General features: G+C 44.5%; 1 protein-coding gene across 1 annotated transcript in view; it reads right to left on the bottom strand.

Annotated features, from left to right (window-relative positions):
- LOC144600250 (dedicator of cytokinesis protein 2-like) overlaps positions 1-18,493 on the bottom strand; it is a 706,150-nt gene that overhangs the window by 652,935 nt on the left and 34,722 nt on the right. The window contains exon 2 of the mRNA XM_078411810.1: positions 2,277-2,360. Within this exon, the coding sequence (XP_078267936.1) occupies positions 2,277-2,360 (84 nt within the window). The remainder of the gene's footprint in view (positions 1-2,276; positions 2,361-18,493) is intronic.

The raw sequence follows: 18,493 nt of genomic DNA, 5'->3' as shown, positions 1-18,493 counted from the left end.
GCTGCAAACTGCCCAGGCGAAATATGAGGTGCTGTTCCTCCAATTTCCGGTGGGCCTCACTATGGCACTGGAGGAGGCCCATGACAGAAAGGTCAGACTGGGAATGGGAGGGGGAGTAGAATTAGTATAGATAGGGTGCTTGATAGTCAAAATGGACATGAAGGACTGAGCAGCCTGTTTCCATTCAGGATAACATATGCAATTGACTCGACTTTGTCTTTTGCTCAGATTCATGGACTGACTCACAGATTTCCAGACCGAGCTCTGTTCACCCATCCCCAGACCAGCGGTCTAAATCACCGCAGAGCCAGGCTGGGAAGCACTATTTTGGCACATTTAAAATTCTCACATTGTTATCTTAACGAGGAGCAATGAATGGGGTTGAGCAAGAGTTTAGTCAGTTCTAAAACTGTGACTGCAGACTCCAACAGTCTTCCAACAGCAGAGCTGGCTTTTACCAATCATCAATGTTGATACTGTGTGCAGTTTTTTCGTCTCCAAATTTGAGGAAGGATATTCTTGCTATTGAGGGCATGCAGCGTAGGTTTACTAGGTTAATTCCCGGAATGGTGGGACTGTCGTATGTTGAAAGACTGGAGCGACTAGTACTGTAGACTGTATACACTGGAATTTGGAAGAATGAGAGGGGATCTTATTGAAACATATAAGATTATTAAGGGGTTGGACACGTTAGAGCCAGGAAACATGTTCCCAATGTTGGGGGAGTCCAGAACAAGGGGCCACAGTTTAAGAATAAGGGGTAGGCCATTTAGAACGGAGATGAGGAAAAACTTTTTCAGTCAGAGAGTTGTGAATCTGTGGAATTCACTGCCTCAGAAGGCAGTGGAGGCCAAGTCTCTGAATGCATTCAAGAGAGAGCTAGATAGAACTCTTAAGGATAGCGGAGTCAAGGGGTATGGGGAGAAGGCGGGAACGGGGTACTAATTGAGAATGATCAGCCATGATCACATTGAATGGTGGTGCTAGCTGGAAGGGCCGAAAGGCCTACTCCTGCACCTATTGTCTATTGACTATTGACTGATGTTGGGAGAATGCTGCCACGATATGTGAACCTGTCTACGACTGAAAGCCTCTGACTACTCCCATGGATGTCTGGTTCTGTGTATGGGATATTTGGTGCAGGTTGGACAAACCAATGTAAGGAAACGTACAGTGAGATGATAAAAGAGGATAATGTGGGGAATGGAATATCGTACCTAGAGCCATTCTTTCAGGATAAGGAGTTGGCCATTTAAGGTAGGGATGAAGGAAAACTATTTCTCTCAGACGCACATGAAACAGCAGAATTCTGCATTTCGGAGAGCTTTGAAGAATGTGAACATCGAACATATAGAATGGGTGGTTCATTTGAGTCGGAGACACAAAAAGCTGGAGTAACTCAGCGGGTCAGGCAGCATCCCTGGAGAGAAGGAATGGGTGACGTTTCGGGCCGAGATCCTTCTTCAGACTGGTCATAGATGAAGTTAAGAAGAACAAGCAGAAAATTAGATTTGAGGCCAAGATCAGATCAGCCGTCATCTTCTTGTATGATAAAAGTAAGCCATACATCCTATTTCTGCTCATATTTCTTACGTGCTCACAAACCCAGTAAACAATTCATGGAGCAAGCAGGATATTGTGAGAGATTTCCAAAAGGTCAGACATCCAAAATATTCCCAAGAGACAAATTGGGAGACTAAGTTAAATGGTAATTGCTAACCTTCAGTGTTCTTACACAAAAGTTGAAACCATTATCAACTGACGGTAGTTATTGATTTATATAACAAATTGGAAAATGCCAGAAGAGAAAATATTTGTTCCTGAATATTATGCTGAGAATACTCAATGAATTAGGCATCTCTTGTGGCAAGATAAATAAGGATAATGTTCTGGTAGTAAAATGTTATCAACCTGAAATATTATTGGTTTCCGACTCGACAAAAGCAGACTGATCCTTTGAGTATTTTCAGCATTTTCTGCTTTTATTAAAGATTTCCAGAATCCATGTCTTTTCATTTTTTGTGATTTTTTCCCCCCCCCCAGGCTGATTTTCCTTGTCATTAACAGAAATGACTGGGTATAAATGAAAAAATATTCTATGACAATTCAAGGAATTGATTGGGAACTGATGGCTTTCCATATCATATCTGTTGAGAAAATATGTATTTCTCTTTCTGTTATTTACAACAAACAATCCATTGAGTTTCCTGCTGCATTTCTTCCTGATAAGACTGTCCATCGGGCTATTATTATTTTTTTGCGGGTCTTTATTTTACCTTCACACTTTTCCAAGATTTGCACTGTATCTCCGAGGCATAGGGAGAGATGCCGATCCTTCTCAGCCTCAAAATTAAAAATAGCTAGAAATAATAAAACAAAATCAAAATCAGAATATGGTATTAGGAAGCAACATTGGCCATTTTCAGTTTGTACAAGTTCTCTACAGGGATCTGCTTCTAAATAAAGCAGTTTCACATCACCGAAGAATTACATACACCATTAGCATTGCATGTGGTAGGTTGTGTAAGAAAATAAATGCAGCTGCTGGTACAAATCGAAGGTATTTATTCACAAAATGCTGGATTAACTCAGCAGGTCAGGCAGCACCTCAGGAGAGAAGGAATGGGTGATGTTTCGGGTCGAGACCCTTCTTCAGACTCAGTTCTAAATGGCCTACCCCTTATTCTTAAACTGTGGCCCCTTGTTCTGGACTCCCCCAACATTGGGAACATGTTTCCTGCCTCTAACGTGTCCAACCCCTTAATAATCTTATACGTTTCGATAAGATCCCCTCTCATCCTTCTAAATTCCAATGTATACAAGCCTAGTCGCTCCAGTCTTTCAACATATGACAGTCCCGCCATTCCAGGAATTAACCTAGTAAACCTACGCTTCACGCAGAGTTGTTAACTCTGCTTCTCTTTCCACAGAGACAGCCTGACCTGCTGAGTGCTTCCAGCATTTTCTGCTTCAGTTTATTTCTTTCATCACCTCCAGTACTTTTTCAGTTTGGAATAGACCAGTCAAATCCAGATGGGGCGTTCAGGTGGAAAGGGCATTTTAGGATTTGGGGATTACGAAATGTTTGCAGAGCTATAGATGGAATATAATGTGAGGCCCAGACTGACCTCCACACAGTACTTTACAAGGTGGACTACCCTGCTGCCTCAGCAGAACTATAGCTTATAATGTTATCTATGATCTATATCCAATCGATGTATTAGCAAGCTTAAAGCCGTGCTCTCTCCTGCTGCGCTCCTATCTTTCTTTTAACCAAAAATAATTTATTCAACTATTTGCAATAGTGTGTGCAATACTAAATTATTCAAAACAAACCCACCACCACAATACAAGCAAAACAAATTTTCCATAAACAACTATTTCCCCATCCTTATTAAGGATTCCACCCACCGCGGTGCCCAGCGGTCCCGGAAATCCCCCAGGGTGCCCTTGGTCAGCGCGTAGTCCCTCTCTAACCCCACCCGGGCGCGGATGTAACCCCTGAAAAGGGGCAGGCAGCCAGCTCAGACAGACCCCTCTTCTGCCTGGTGCCGGGCCTTGCCAGGCCCAGGTGCTACCCAACCAGGACATCTTCAACCCCACCCTCTCTCCTAATCACAGGGTGTCCAAAGATGAGGATGGTGGGAGTGAATTGCAGCCAGAAGGCAAGGAGCAGCCCCTTTAGATATTGGTACTGGGGCTGCAACCTCACACACTCCATGTACACGTGGTACACAGACTCACACACTCCATGTACACGTGGTACATAGACTCACACACTCCATGTACACGTGGTACACACACTCCATGTACACGTGGTACACAGGCTCTTCCAGCCCGCAACAGTGGCAGGCAGCTGGCGAGTCTGTGAACCGCGAGAGGAACAGGTTGCACAGGACTCCTCGGTGCAGTACCCTCCACCCCAGGTTCCCGTGTGTCCTGTGCTCCAAGCTCTGACATGTGATTTAGTCTGCCTTCTGCTCTGTAATAGTACCTGGCTCACAATTACAAGAGCAAGAGACTTTTTGACCACTGCATTCCAATGTGTAATGTTGCTTGATGTGAAAATAAGTGCATTTGCATTGATCTGAGAATGCCAATGAAACCTCTGGAGGAACGCAATTCTACTTTTGTAGGCTCATCCTTTGGAAATGTCATAATGGTCAGAACTTTATAGACTAACGAATGACCCAATTAACTTGGCAAGGCCTGATGCCAAGACAGCAATTCAAAGCAATATTAATAAGGAAAAAAATTGAAAATTGGAACACAACAATATTCTCCTAGAAAATAGAAATTAAAATAGATGACCTTAATTTACCAGATAATGGCTGATAATATGATTTAAAGGTTTGTCAGGTCCTGTGTTTATGGTGGGTAAGTCATTGTTTTAGACATTCGTTAAACAGTCCTCTTTCTAAATAAGTGTCAAATGGCAAGGCGGGAGGTGGCCACAATCTTTTGCAAGTCACCAAAGTGAGCAGATGGCAGTTTCTATCTCCAGTTGTGCAGCCACCTGCAATCATTTCCCAAGTCACCATGGGGCTCAGTGACATGTCCAAGCTGCTCAGTAACACGCCTGGCACTTCAACTGATGGAGCCACTTCCCCTTGTGCCAAAAACATTACCGTCTTAAGCAGCCGCAAGGAATCAGAGCCTTCGAGATATGGAGCAGGGACATGTAATTTCGTGGTTTAATTGGCTTTCCGTTCCTTGTTAAAGGATAGGGGCAGCTGGACTGTAGACCCACAAGTTTAGTACATGTATTGAATTAAACCATCTGAGGTCATGACAAATTATGTGACATCTTCTGCCAACAAATTAAACATTGGTGAGTCAATATAATGAAGAACGACTAGTGGAAGGGCTGTTGGTAAAGAAAGAGGAGAACAAAGCATGTGAACTGGAGGAGAATGGTTGGAGAAGATAACTGCAAGAGGAGAGGAAAGAATTGGTTAGGGAGGGAAAGGGGAAACATAGAATGTGGATATTACTGGAGGCCAATTAACCCATCGTCTCCACTCTGGTTCTCTACCAGAACAAATCATTCACTCTACCTGCCAACACCTCCTCTGTAGCCTGGCGGATTCTTCTCCACCATATATTTATCCAATTTCAAATCCCAACGTGTAGCCTGACTGAGGGCAGCTCTGTTCTCCACCCAACCGCTCAGTGTGTTCGCAGCATCAGTGACACTGAGATATGTCCCGTGGGAGAGCTAATCCAAGCTTTATTTATTGAGGTGTAAAACTAGCCTTGGTCTCCGAACCCTGATAAGTAGCAGGAATGAAAATGGAAACAGGACATGTGGCAACAGTGGAGAGGGAAACCCCTTGAAAGTCAGATTTGTTTTTAGATTTAGAGATACAGTGCTGAAACAGGCCCTTCAGCTCACCGGGTCCGCGCCGCCCAGCGATCCTCGCACACTACACCCAATAGGGACAATTTTTACATTTGCCCAGCCAATTAACCTACATACCTGTACGTCTTTGCAGTGTGCGAAGAAACCGAAGATCTCGGAGAAAACCCATGCAGGTCACGGGGAGAACGTACAAACTCCGTACTGACGGCGCCCGTAGTCAGGATCGAACCCGAGTCTCCGGCGCTGCATTCGCTGTAAGGCAGCAACTCTACCGCTGCGCCACCGTCAGTGGAACCTGCTCCCATCACATCTACAGGCAATGCCATCCAGATTACAACCACGCTGTGTAAAAAGGTTTGACCTTGTATTGTGTGTAATCCTCTTTCCCTTATATTATCCCTGTAACCTCTGGTCTGTAACCCTGATCACCAATGCAAACAGCTTTCACTATCCACTCTGTCCAGACCCCTTATCATTTTATATATTTCTATCAAATCAACCCTCAGCCTTCTCTTCAGCAAATAATGTCCAGTCCAGTCTCTCTAATCTATCTGTGTAACTGTCTTCCAGGAACCCATTCTCTAAAATCTTTCCTGGTTCTTCTCTAATGCTTTCACTTTCTTCCAATACGGAAGTGAGCAGAATTGAACACACTATTGCAGTTCAGGCTGGTTCAGTGCTTTATAAAGAGTTAGCATGACCTTGACCTTTCATTTCATGCTTCTTTGGATGAAGCCCAAACTTGCATATGCCATGTTAACTGCTTTCTCAACCTACCTTGCCAGCACCTCATATTTCGCCTGGGCAGCTTGAAGCCCAGCGGTATGGACATCGACTTCTCCAGCTTTAGATAGTTCCCCTGTCCCTCTCCTCCCCTCACCCTTCCCAGTTCACCTTCTATCTTCCTGTCTCCAACTATATCCTTCCTTTGTCCCGCCCCCCCTGACATCAGTCTGAAGAAGGGTCTTGACCCAAAACGTCGCCCATTCCTTCTCTCCTGAGATGCTGCCTGACCTGCTGAGTTACTCTAGCATTTTGTGAATAAATACCTTCGATTTGTACCAGCATCTGCCGTTATTTTCTTACACTTGCCTCTTTCACTGATCTGTGTCTCACTGCTCCTAAATGTCTTTTAGAGCAGTGTCCATTTTGCCATTTATTGTCTCTCCATGTTCTTCCTACCAAAATACATCACTTAACAATTCGAGTGATAGTGTTAGAGTCACGGTGTTGTAGAGCACAGGAATGGCTCCTTTGGTCTATTAAGTCCAATTAACATTCTCCATTCTTCAGTGGCACCACACCATATTCAAAAAACATTGCAAGATTATGGTCAGCACCCCACAGTTTTCTCCGAAGGTGCATCCCATCTGGTACTGGTGACTTTAGTCAACTTTTCTAATATCTTAGCTCAAACATCTCTTCCTTCACTATAACTGTGAAAGCACCATCTTCACTGGTTAAGGAAGATGGTAAAGGTGTTCCTTCATTGTAATTTTGCACCCTGCCAGTGTTCTCATCGTCCATGTACAAGTTCCCAACTTTGGTCCTTAATAGCAAGCATTGCTTCATATGATTGATTCCCTTTTATATCTGTGTCCCTGTAGAACACCACTGGGTCCTGTTCATGTCGGCAATTAGTATCTCGTTAGAAATTTGACAGGGAGAGATGAACCAGAAGATGAGATGAAAAAATAGGGAGGAAGGAGGATAATTGAATGAGTTGTTTGGATGGATTAGATGTGGATACTTTATCAGTTTAGTAATAGCGGCTATATTTAATGATTATACACCAAATGCTATTGAGACCAAGGGCTGGAGGATAACATGAAGTTACAGGATGCCCTGAGAACTATAGAGCTACAGTGTATATAACTAAAGGTTAACATCAGTGTACAGGCACTACCCAACTTACGGAATGGGTGACTACATAAACTTGCACTTATGTAAGCAATTCTTTAAGCCCGCTGCTTTACTTTGATTTGCTTGTCTCAGCAGAAACGCACTACTGCGCATGCGGCCATTTCCATAAGCCGGTCAGCTTTTTTCATGGACGCTCCCTCATGGTCTCCACATCGGAGCTCCCTCGTGGTCTCCACATCGGAGCTCCCTCATGGGCTCCACATCGGAGCTCCCTCGTGGTCTCCACATCGGAGCTCCCTCATGGTCTCCACATCGGTCTCCATGTGGTCTTCAAATCAGAGCTCCCTCATGGTCTCCACATTGGAGCTCCCACGTGGTCTCCACATCAGAGCTCCCTCGTGGGCTCTGCATTGGAGCTCCCTCATGGTCTCCGCATCGGAGCTCTCATGTGGTCTCCACATCGGAGCTCCCTCATGGTCTCCACATTGGAGCTTCCACGTGGTCTCCACATCGGAGCTCCCTCGTGGTCTCCACATCGGAGCTCCCTCATGGTCTCCACATCGGAGCTCCCTCATGGTCTCCACATCGGAGCTCCCACGTGATCTCTGCATTGGAACCCCCTCATGGGCTCCACATCGGAGCTCCCACATGGTCTCCACATCGGAGCTCCCTCATGGTCTCCATGTCATAGCTCCCTCATAGTCTCCTACTGATATCACACAGTACAAATGGTAAATTTACACATGCGCAGTCACACTTCCGTTTCCGACTTGCATAACATCCGACTTACGCAAGGGTCGACAGGAAATTAAGTAACCCTTACTTAACTCAGTGAGCGCCTGTACCTGCTTGGGTAAAGAACAATGTGTAGGAAGGAAGTGCAAATGCTGGGTTAAACCCGAAGATAGACACAAAAAGCTGGAGTAACTCAGCGGGACAGACAGCATCTCTGGAGAGAAGGACTCAGCGGGTCAGGCACATTTCTGGAGAAAAGGATTCCAGAGATGCTGTCTGACCCGTTGAGTTACTCCAGCCTTTTGTGTTTACTCGGGTAAAGAACAAAATGGAGGAACAGGTGAACATAACCGTCAACATCTTCAAAAAGAAAAGTCTTGCTTGGCCTACCTCATTGAATTAATTCTTCAAGCAAGCAATAGAGAGAGTGGGCAAGAGAAAATTAGTAAATGTAAATATTTAGTAGCCATGAAAGAATAATGCATGAAAATATTCAAAATTAGAGAACTTACAAAATGAATAATTAGCTGAGTTTAAGGCAGAAAACAAAGAGTAGGGGTTAAATTTGACTATTCAGACTGACAAAATAGAAAGTGTCTTCACAAAGAACAGTGCTGAGAACTAAAATTACTTGACATTTATACAAAAAAATTAAAATTGGAATAAAAAAATATAATTTCTTGAGGTGTAAAGAACATCGATTTGGGACTGGCTGGTGGAAACATTACCAGTGATAAATTATAGGAAGGCATTAATATTCTTGCAGAGTAGGTGTACAGTTGGCAATTTCATTTCTGTACTAACAAAAGGGAAGTGTTGCATTCAGATGAAAACAAATTAAGGGGTTGTCAACACTGCGAGGATCAGGAAGAACATTTTAAAGAAGATTCTAAAAGCTCTGCGGATAGGAGATATGATCAGTGAATGAATCTGGACAGATTAATAAGGACTTACTTTGTGATCGAAATATAAAATTATCGAATTATTTGAAAAGCGAGAATCTAACCTAAATCTAGGAATAAAATCATCTCTCTGTGTAATTATTCAAGTCACAAATGCAGCACACAAGTTAACGAGCCTGGAATAAAAGTAAAGTAAACACCAGGGCTTAGTTCCAGAGGAAAGAATTGACAAGCAATGAAGTGGTTGTGAGAATTATTGGCCAGGAAATTCAGATATATTAAAGGTATTTTCTTTCCCCTCAGTTCTAAGTATCTGAAATTTGATTTCTTTCCAGTGTGAAATGTAAATGCCACCCGCAGGTTTTGTGCTCTCTGAAAACTCACACAAAACGCTTCCAACTGAAACTCCACCAGCATGCCTAACACGGTTTGTGCATCAGATACACAAGCAAACATTCTATTTCCTGAGCAACACTCCCTCAATTAGTCTCATAGTGACAAGAATTCCACAATGTTCCAGAGGTGCCTGCCATTGACACTCCCACAACAACCATGTCTTAAGGCTTTTGCTCTTGAGTGAAATACCACTCTTGTAAGACCAATTAATCACTTAACTCTTCCTTTGCGAATTTCCCCACCCACACCAACACCCCTCCCCTTCCATTCAAGATCTTCTCACTGATCGTTGTTGTAGGAAGGAACCGCAGATGCTGGTTTAAACCGAAGATCGACACAAAATGCTGGAGTAACTCAGCGGGACAGGCAGCATCTCTGGAGAGAAGGAATGGGTGACGTTTCAGGTCGAGACCCTTCCACGCCTTACACTTCCGTATCTCTGTGTCTCCCTCTCCCCTGACTCAGTTTGAAGAAGCGTCTCGACCCGAAACATCACCCATTCCTTCTACCAGAGAGGCTGCCTGTCCCGCTGAGTTAGAAACATAGAAAATAGGTGCAGGAGGAGGCCATTCGCCCCTTCAAGCCAGCATTTTGTGTCTACCTTCCCACTGATCCCTGATCAACCCCCAGTTACCTAACCCTACTGCCTCTCCCACTGTCCCCAACATATTGAAGTCAAAGGGCAAATTGCAAACTAACCAGAACCACCCACAGCCACTTTCCCCCAAACAGTGGCCCTGTCCTGCCCCTATTTCTCCAGTCACTGCCTCAGGATCTCTGTAATCTGCTTCACGCACTACTGAACATGCAAAGGAAAGTATAAGAGTCGAGAAATTGGGAGTTCATGTTGCAGCTACAGTATATAAGATGTGATGAAGCTACATTGAGAGAATTGTGCTCAGTTTTGGTCACAATGTTATAGGAAAGAATGTTGTCAAGCTGGCAACGGTCAGAGAAGATTTAAGAGGATGTTGCCAGGATTCGAGGGCCTGAACTATAGGGATAGGTTGAGTAGGCTGGGGCTCTATTCCCTGGAGCGCAGGAGCATGAGGGGTGATCTTATAGAGGTGCACAAAATCATGAGAGGAATAGATCGGGTAAATGCACAGTCTTTTGCCCAGAGTAAGGAAATTGAGAACCAGAGGACATCGGTTTAAGGTGAGGGTGGAAAGATTCCCCCATGCGGCACTGTGGCGCAGCGGTAGAGTTGCTGCCTTACAGCGAATGCAGTGCCGGAGACTCGGGTTCGATCCTGACTACAGGTGCTGTACTGTATGGCGTTTGTACGTTCTCCCCGTGACCTGCGTGGGTTTTCTCCGAGATCTTCGGTTTCCTCCCACACTCCAAAGATGTGCAGGTTTGTAGGTTAATTGGCTGGGCAAAATGTAAAAATTGTCCCTAGTGAGTGTAGGATAGTGTTAATGTGCGGGGATCGCTGGACGGCGCGGACCCGGTGGGCCGAAGGGCCTGTTTCCGCGCTGTACCTCTAAATCTAAATCTAAATCTAAAATTTAATGAGAACCTGAGTGGTAATGTTTTTATACACAAAGAGTGGTGGGCATATGGAACGTGCTGCCAGAGGAGGTAGTTAAGGCAGGTACTACCACAACACTTAAGAAACATTTAGATAGATACATGGATTGGATAGGCTTAGAGGGATATGGGCCAAGCGCAGACAGGTGGGACTAGTTAGTATAGATGGGGCATGTCAGTCTGCATGAGCAAATTGGGCCGAATGGCCTGTTTCCATGCTGTATGACTCTGACTCCATATAGCCATAAAGTAGTAGAAACAGCGAACTGCTGATGCTGGTTAATACACAATATGTTCTAAGAATATAGCCATGTTAAGTGGCGCAAGGTCTAGCCTTGGACAACTCAGTGACCTTATAGAGGCCATTTTAGGACATGCGTCGATTTCTTGGCCATTGAGCTTTGGTTCGATCACAAATGGATATCAATATCCATTTCTGATGAACATTTGATAAAAAGAGAGATAATGGAACAAGGACGGCAAACAAAAGATTTAAAAGAATAACTGCAGAACCATGATGGTATATTTATAAAAAATGATAACTGGACTGGGCTTCTTTTCTACTTAAACTAGAAAACTGAGGGTTAGTTTAACAGATATATTTGAAATAATGTGTGACATTGATAAAGTTAGAGTCTTAGAGTCATAGAGTGATACAGTGTAGAAACATGCCCCTTGGCCCAACTTGCCCGCACCAGCCAATATGTCCCAGCTACACTAGTCCCACCTGCCACCGTTTGGTCCATCTCCCTCCAAACCTGTCCTATCCATGTAAAATGGAAAGAGAAAGAGAGAAAGAGAGGAGAAATAAAATTTGGGGCCAGAATACCAAGTAAGCAGGAAGAAATTAATCACAGAAGTTTGAAGAGACTTTGTTTTCACAAAACAAAGAGAGACTAATCTTTGGAACTTGTCGCAACAGGACTGAGATAAATTGCATTGCTTACTTTGGCAGTTAAGGATTGTTATGTTAGCAAGGATGGAAACAGTATGAGTGACATGGACTGATTGTTTTTACAATATGTTTCTGTCCTGTGTACTCTCCGTAATTCAGCGTAAAAGGCGCTCTGGCCCTTGAAGCGATTGTTTCCAACAGACTACATGCAACATCCAGTGGGCGTGGGGCTGATTCCAGCGTCCCTCGAGCTCTTGTGGGGGATCCTGGCCACAGCTGAGGCTTCCGCAATGCATTACCTTGCCCAACAAGGCGTGAAATGGAAGTGTTTTGTTTCGCTGCTCCATTAAAAACAGAAAGAAGCACATTCCATCTCTACCGTTCATGACCACAGGACATGTCAAAGTGTTGTCAGTCCCCCAGGTAAGTTCAGGAGTGAAAACACAGCTGAAATGTACACAAAAACCTGGCAGCAAATCTACACGTGCAAACCAAGGCCAAATAATCTATTTTTCTATACCATGGTTCAGCAGTAATTACTGATTCAGCCAACACTCCTCCCACGATCAGCTTCAAAACAAGCTGTAAGGTCTTAAACAGTCACCCGAGGGGTAGGCAAGGTCTCGATGTAATATTTCACTTAAACACAAACACCATTTCCACTCTCGCGGAACTGCAAGGTGAATCTACTATTTGTGCCGAAGCAGTGGAGTGAGACATCAGCCCAGAGTTTGAAAGCCTCCACTGAGTTACACCTAGCACCAAAACAGCAGGTGCTTCACAGATACAAAATGCTGGGGTAACTCAAGCAGCACCTCTCGACAGAAGGAATGGGTGATGTTTCGGCTCGAGACCCTCCCTTAGACTGAAAGTCACGGGAAAGGGAAACGAGAGATATCGACGACCATGTGGAGAGGCAGAGAACAAATGAACGGAAGATATGCAAAAAAGTAACGATGATAAAGGAAACAGGTGATTGTGAGCTGTGGCACAGTGAGAATGAACAGCTACAGCACACGGTATTTGACACTGACACTGACAGCTGCTCCATCAAGCTGTGAACGTGTTCCATAATTCAGCCATAACATCCACGATGATGACAAAATTGACAAAAGATAATGACCGCCGTCTCACTGCCCATCCTTCAGAGGCATGCAGAGAGAAACAAATAGCATGTCTAATGCCCAATTAAGGTAGTCATGCGTGAAATGGAAGGAGTTAATATGATGGGTTGAATGATTCTTGATGCAAGCTTCATTTTCCCAGCCTTTCAGTATCAGTAAGCATGCTGATGAGAGATTGTACGCCAGGCACCATAGATAATGATTCAATTTGGCAGCAGGTGGAAGGAGCTGGTCGTTGACTGGATGCTAGCTCATGCTTGATTGAACAAGGGCAGGGAGCTGCCTGACGTGTCTGAACTGCTGAGGAAGCAGACTGGGCAATGGCATATCAATGCAACTGCCCTTGAGGATTGTATTCCTCCTAAGTCAGTCTGAAAGCCCTCATTGGAACAGAGAAGCGGCTTGAATTTAACTCAGCGGGACTGGCAGCACCTCCTGGAATGGGTGACGTTTCGCATCAAAGACAAAAGACAATAGACAATAGGTGTAGGAGTAGGCCATTCAGCCCTTCGAGCCGTGATCATGCCTAATCAAGCACAATCAGTACCCCGATCCTGCCCTCTCCCCACATCCCTTGACTCCGCTGTCTTTAAGAGCTCTATCTAACTCTCTCTTGAAAGCTTCCAGTGAATTGGCCTCCGCGGCCTTCAGAGGCAGAGAATTCCACAGCTGCACAACTCTTTGAGTGAAAACATTTTTCCCCATCTCCGTTCTAAATGGCCTACCCCTAATTCTTAAACTGTGGCCCCTGGTTCGGGACTCCCCCAACATCGGGAACATGTTTCCTGCCTCTAGCGTGTCCAATCCCTTAATAATCTTATATGTTTCAATAAGATCCCCTCTCATCCTTCTAAATTCCAGAGTATACAAGCCCAGTGGTTCCAGTCTTTCAACGGACACTCAGTCTGAAGAAGGGTCTTAACCCGAAACGTCACCCATTCCACGCATCTTCCTCCAGAGATGTTTCCTGGCCCGCTGAGTTACTCCAGCATTTTGTGTCTATCTTCGGTTTAAACCAGCATCTGTAGTTCCTTCCTACACGGCTTGAATTTAAGTTTTACAACAAAAGATATTTGGGGTTGGTGGGGGTGGGGTGGGTTGGGTTGGGTTTGTGGGATGGTTCAGAAATAATGAGCAGGTGGGATTCATTGCAGGCCAGTCCTTACCCGAGCAGTGTGTTGGCAGTCTCCAGCTGAGATCACAAGCTACCAGTCAGGGTTAAGAAAATTTGGATTTCTTACATCCCCCTTTCCCCTTTCAGGGAGACTGTGCCCATTAATTTCACTTTAGCTGAGATCATCCAGCAGCAAAAGTAAAGAAAAATCTTACAACTTTCCAGACTCCATGCATGTGACTTGGCTCATCCACCAACCAGGGCATCAGAGATTCGTGAGGGTTTTTCTTAATGTTAATTCTCTTTGTCTTTATATTGAAAAAAATCCTCTGTGGCCACATTGCATGCCTCGAGTCAATTAAGAGCTCGCAAGCTGTGACATTTCAGGCGGGTGCAGCTGAAAGTGTTGATTATTGTGCTCATTGAGGTCGGCACTTTCAATCCACCCGGCAGATCAGTAACTGAGGTACGAAAACCAAAATTAAAACTGCACATGCAGCAAGTCTGAAACAAAACCCGAAAATGCCAGAAACACTCAGCAGGACAGACAAGGTCTGTGGAGAGAGAAACAGAGTCAACGCCTGTTCAGGTCAAAAAGGAGATTCCAGTGGTTTAGTTCCTTATTTCAGTTGGGAATATATTTTGGATCTAATAAATTAAAACTGATTGTAAAGGTACTTTAAAGGGTCCACAAAGCATGCCCTTGCAAAGCCTGTTAGATTCCTACTTTTTGAAAAATATTTTAAGATAAATCCTCACAATTTTGACATGAAATGCACGAAAATGCCTTCATGCAACGCTTAATTCATAATGACACAATTAACGGTGTTTATCAAAGAGTGAAATTCAATATTAACACTATCCCAACTAGGGACCATTATACATTTATACATTTTCACCGAGCCAATTAACCTACAAACATAAACCTGTACGTCTTTAGGAGTGTAGGAGGAAATTGAAGTTTTCGGAGAAGACCCCTTGCAGGCCAGGGGAAGAATACACAAACTCCGTACAGACAGGGCCAGTGGTCGGGATCGAACCCGGGTCTCTGGTGCTGTAAGCGCTGTAAGGCAGCAACTCTACCGCTGTGCCACTGTGTCGGCCGTCTCATGAGAGCCACGACTCATTTCACTTGTAATGCAATCGGGTACTTCCGGACATCAGCTGCATTTGTGCGTCTGATGCAATTTACATGTCCAATGTGCATTAGCTTATGTTATTCCCTGCGCAATACTCCGTTGGTGCAATGCAGGAAAATTAGAGCTATTGTTCTGGGAGCTGCAAAGTGCAAAGGTGGACTACGAATCCACATGATGTTCAGACTCAGTCACATGAATGTTCACCACAAGAGTAGACTTCCTTTGATCTCAGTTAGCAGCTTTGCTGCATGGACTGGTGGAAGGGGTTGTGGAAGAGGAAATGCCTGTATCAAAGACCCAGCATTACACTCATTCCAAGGGATTAGAAGGCAATTCCATCATCAGCACCTTGTCCGAATACCTCCTGTACTAAACACATGCAAGTACTATGAAGACCATTGTCTGTACCATTAACCAGTCACCAAAAAAGTTCACATCACACCGTCCCTTCCACTAAACATCACAGGACAACATAAGTTCCAAAACATTAGATGACCACATACACCATAACACTACAGGCAGTTAAGTTTTTTTTTAGTTGAGAGATAGAGTGCAGAAACATGCCTTTTGGCCCACTGAGTCTGTGCCCACTCTATCTAATCACACTAACACTATTCTACACATACTAGGGACAATTTACAATCATACCAAGCCAATTAACCTACAAACCTGTGGAGAGTAGGAGGAAACCGGAGATCCCGGAGAGAACCCACGAAGGTCACGGGGAAAACATACAAATTCTGTACAGACAGCACCCGTTGCCAGGATCGGACCTGTGTCTCTGGCACTGTAAGGCAGCAACTCTACCGCTGAGCCCACAGGATCACATCCAACCTGTTGCACCACTCTGGGAAGTCCCAACTACCCAGCCCTACATCCCCTGCATCAGACCAGCATCGCCCTCACCCACAATCTCCTCCCCCCCCTCTGAAAACTCTGCAGAAGGATCCTGACCCCTCTCACCCGGGCCACAAACTCTTCGAAGCACTTCCCTCTGGAAGGCGACTCCGGACTGTCAAAGCAGCCACAGCCAGACATAAAAACAGTTTTTTTTCCACGAGTGGTAGTTCAACTCAATAACCGAAGTCTGTAGTCTCTTTTTTGCTCTGGTTTATTTTCACCCACATGTTTAGACAGTAATGGTGTATCCTTGTTGTTTTGATGTGTTTATGCTTTATTTTTCATTGTTAACTGTATGTTTCTGTTGTCATTTGTGAGCGGAGCACCAAGGCACATTCCTTGTATATGCACATACTTGGCCAATAAACAACTGTCCCTCTCCCTCCACATCTGCTCCCTGGCCCATTGAGTTCTTCCAGGACTTTGTTTTTTGCTCAAAATTCAATAATTTGCAGTTTCTTATGCTTTCATGTATTTAATACTATTTTTTTTTAAATTGGTGATTTCATTTTTAATGGTGTTAATGGCTCGGAGTATCAGGAGTGTTCAAGTGCATCGAGAAACCTTGGCAGGTGCTGGAGCTGGAAGAAATCTTCAGCCATCATGGAAAGGTATTTTTATATGCGGTGCTTGTTCTGGCCAGCACGTCACTCCACTCTGATGAAGAAGGACCTTCCACCACTTAGGACCCCATTGTTTTACTCTAACGTGATCTCAGTAAGCATCAGGAAGACCGGGAATTTGGGCAACATGAAATTCTCAGGCAATATTCCTTGCATCATTTATATTGTACTTATCTTACATACTTGTAATGACAGAGGAAAAGGACACTCGGCCCATCAAATTCAACCTGGCTCCCCATGAAGCCATCCTACGCAGTCAAAGTCCCTCTTTCCTATTTCCCGTTTAGTTTGGTTTGGTTTGGTTTTGGTCCAGGGGAAACAGGCCCCTTCGGCCCACCGTGTCCGCACCCACCAGTGATCCCCACACATTAACACTACTCTACACACACTAGGGACAATTTTACATTGATACCAAGCCAATTAACCTACCATCCTGCACGTCTTTGGAGTGTGGGAGGAAACCGAAGATCTCGGAGAAAACCCACGCAGGTCACGGGGAGAACGTACAAACTCCGTACAGACGGCGCCCGTAGTCAGGATTGAACCCGGATCTCTGGCGCTGTAAGGCAGTAGCTCTACTGCTACGCCATTGTGCCGCCCCTACAATTGATGCCTATTGATCTTTATTTAATTCTACTGCCCCTGACTGTGCTAAGGGATAATTTCCAGCAGCGTATTCTCTTCCTAGCACATGTTTGGGATGCAGGAGGAATTCCACATGATCACAAGGAGAATGTGCAAATTTCGTACGGTCAGCACCCATGGTGAGGATTGAACCTGCGTCCCTAGAGCTGTGAGACACCGGCATTAACAGCTGCACTACTGTGCTGTCTATTTGGCTGGTGTTTTGAGATAACAAATCATGCCAATCCATTACTGGGACCACCTTGGTATTCTCCAACACCCACGGTTGTCTATTGTGTTCATTAAAGTTCCTGTCCTAATATATTTAACTTCCCTATCTAAATTATTTGGTCAGGAATTCTACACAACTCCCCCCTCACCCTCCCCAATAGTCTAATAAGAAACCAGAATTAACCATGCCATCAGAAAAACATTCAGTGGTCTGTTGGGAATCTAAAATTTCTTTAAAAAGCAGGGTTTTACCCAGCCTCTTCCTTCTTCGTCCAACTGAGTTTCAGCTAGAATCCAACATCATCATTCCCAATGTAGACACAAAATGCTGGAGTAACTCAGCGGGTCAGGCAGCATCTCAGGGGAGGAATGGGTGACGTTTCGGGTCGAGACCCTTCTTCACCTGCCGACAAGGGAGGTGCCGTGGTAGACGGGCCGCTGTCCTCCGCCAGACTGAGGCCAGACGACAACTCTCAGACACCTCCTCCTACTTATCTTTCATTCCAGCTCATTATTCCCAACTCACGTTGATGTGACTGGAGAGAGTCAGCTTTCCCAATCTGTGGCACCAAACTGGACTAAATAATATGTGTCGGAAGGAACTGCAGACGCTGGTTTAAACCGAAGATAGACACACAAAGTTTGTGAGCGGAGCTTGTGAGCGGAGCACCAAGGCACATTCCTTGTATATGCATACTTGGCCAATAAACTTATTCATTCATTCATTCATTCATTCATTCATTCATTCATTATTCATTCATTCATCCATTCATTCATTCATTCATTATTTATTCATTCATCCATTCATTCATTCATTCATTCATTCAAAGCTGGAGTAACTCAGCGGGTCAGACAGCATCTCACACAGGAGAAAATGAACAGGTGATGTTTTGGATCTGAAGAATGGTCCCAACTCAGAACGTCACCTTTTCCTTTTCTCCAGAGATGCTGCCTGACCTACTGAATTACTCCAGCATTTTGTGTCTATCTTTGGATTAAATCATAAATGGGGAAGTATTGTCACCTTACCCGTGAGTATAAACTCTACAGTA

Source organism: Rhinoraja longicauda, chromosome 14 (genome assembly GCF_053455715.1).
Source record: "Rhinoraja longicauda isolate Sanriku21f chromosome 14, sRhiLon1.1, whole genome shotgun sequence".
NCBI classification, from domain to species: domain Eukaryota; kingdom Metazoa; phylum Chordata; class Chondrichthyes; order Rajiformes; family Arhynchobatidae; genus Rhinoraja; species Rhinoraja longicauda.
The sequence above is the reverse complement of the archived record's forward strand: the minus strand, read 5'-3'. Positions and strand labels throughout refer to the sequence as shown.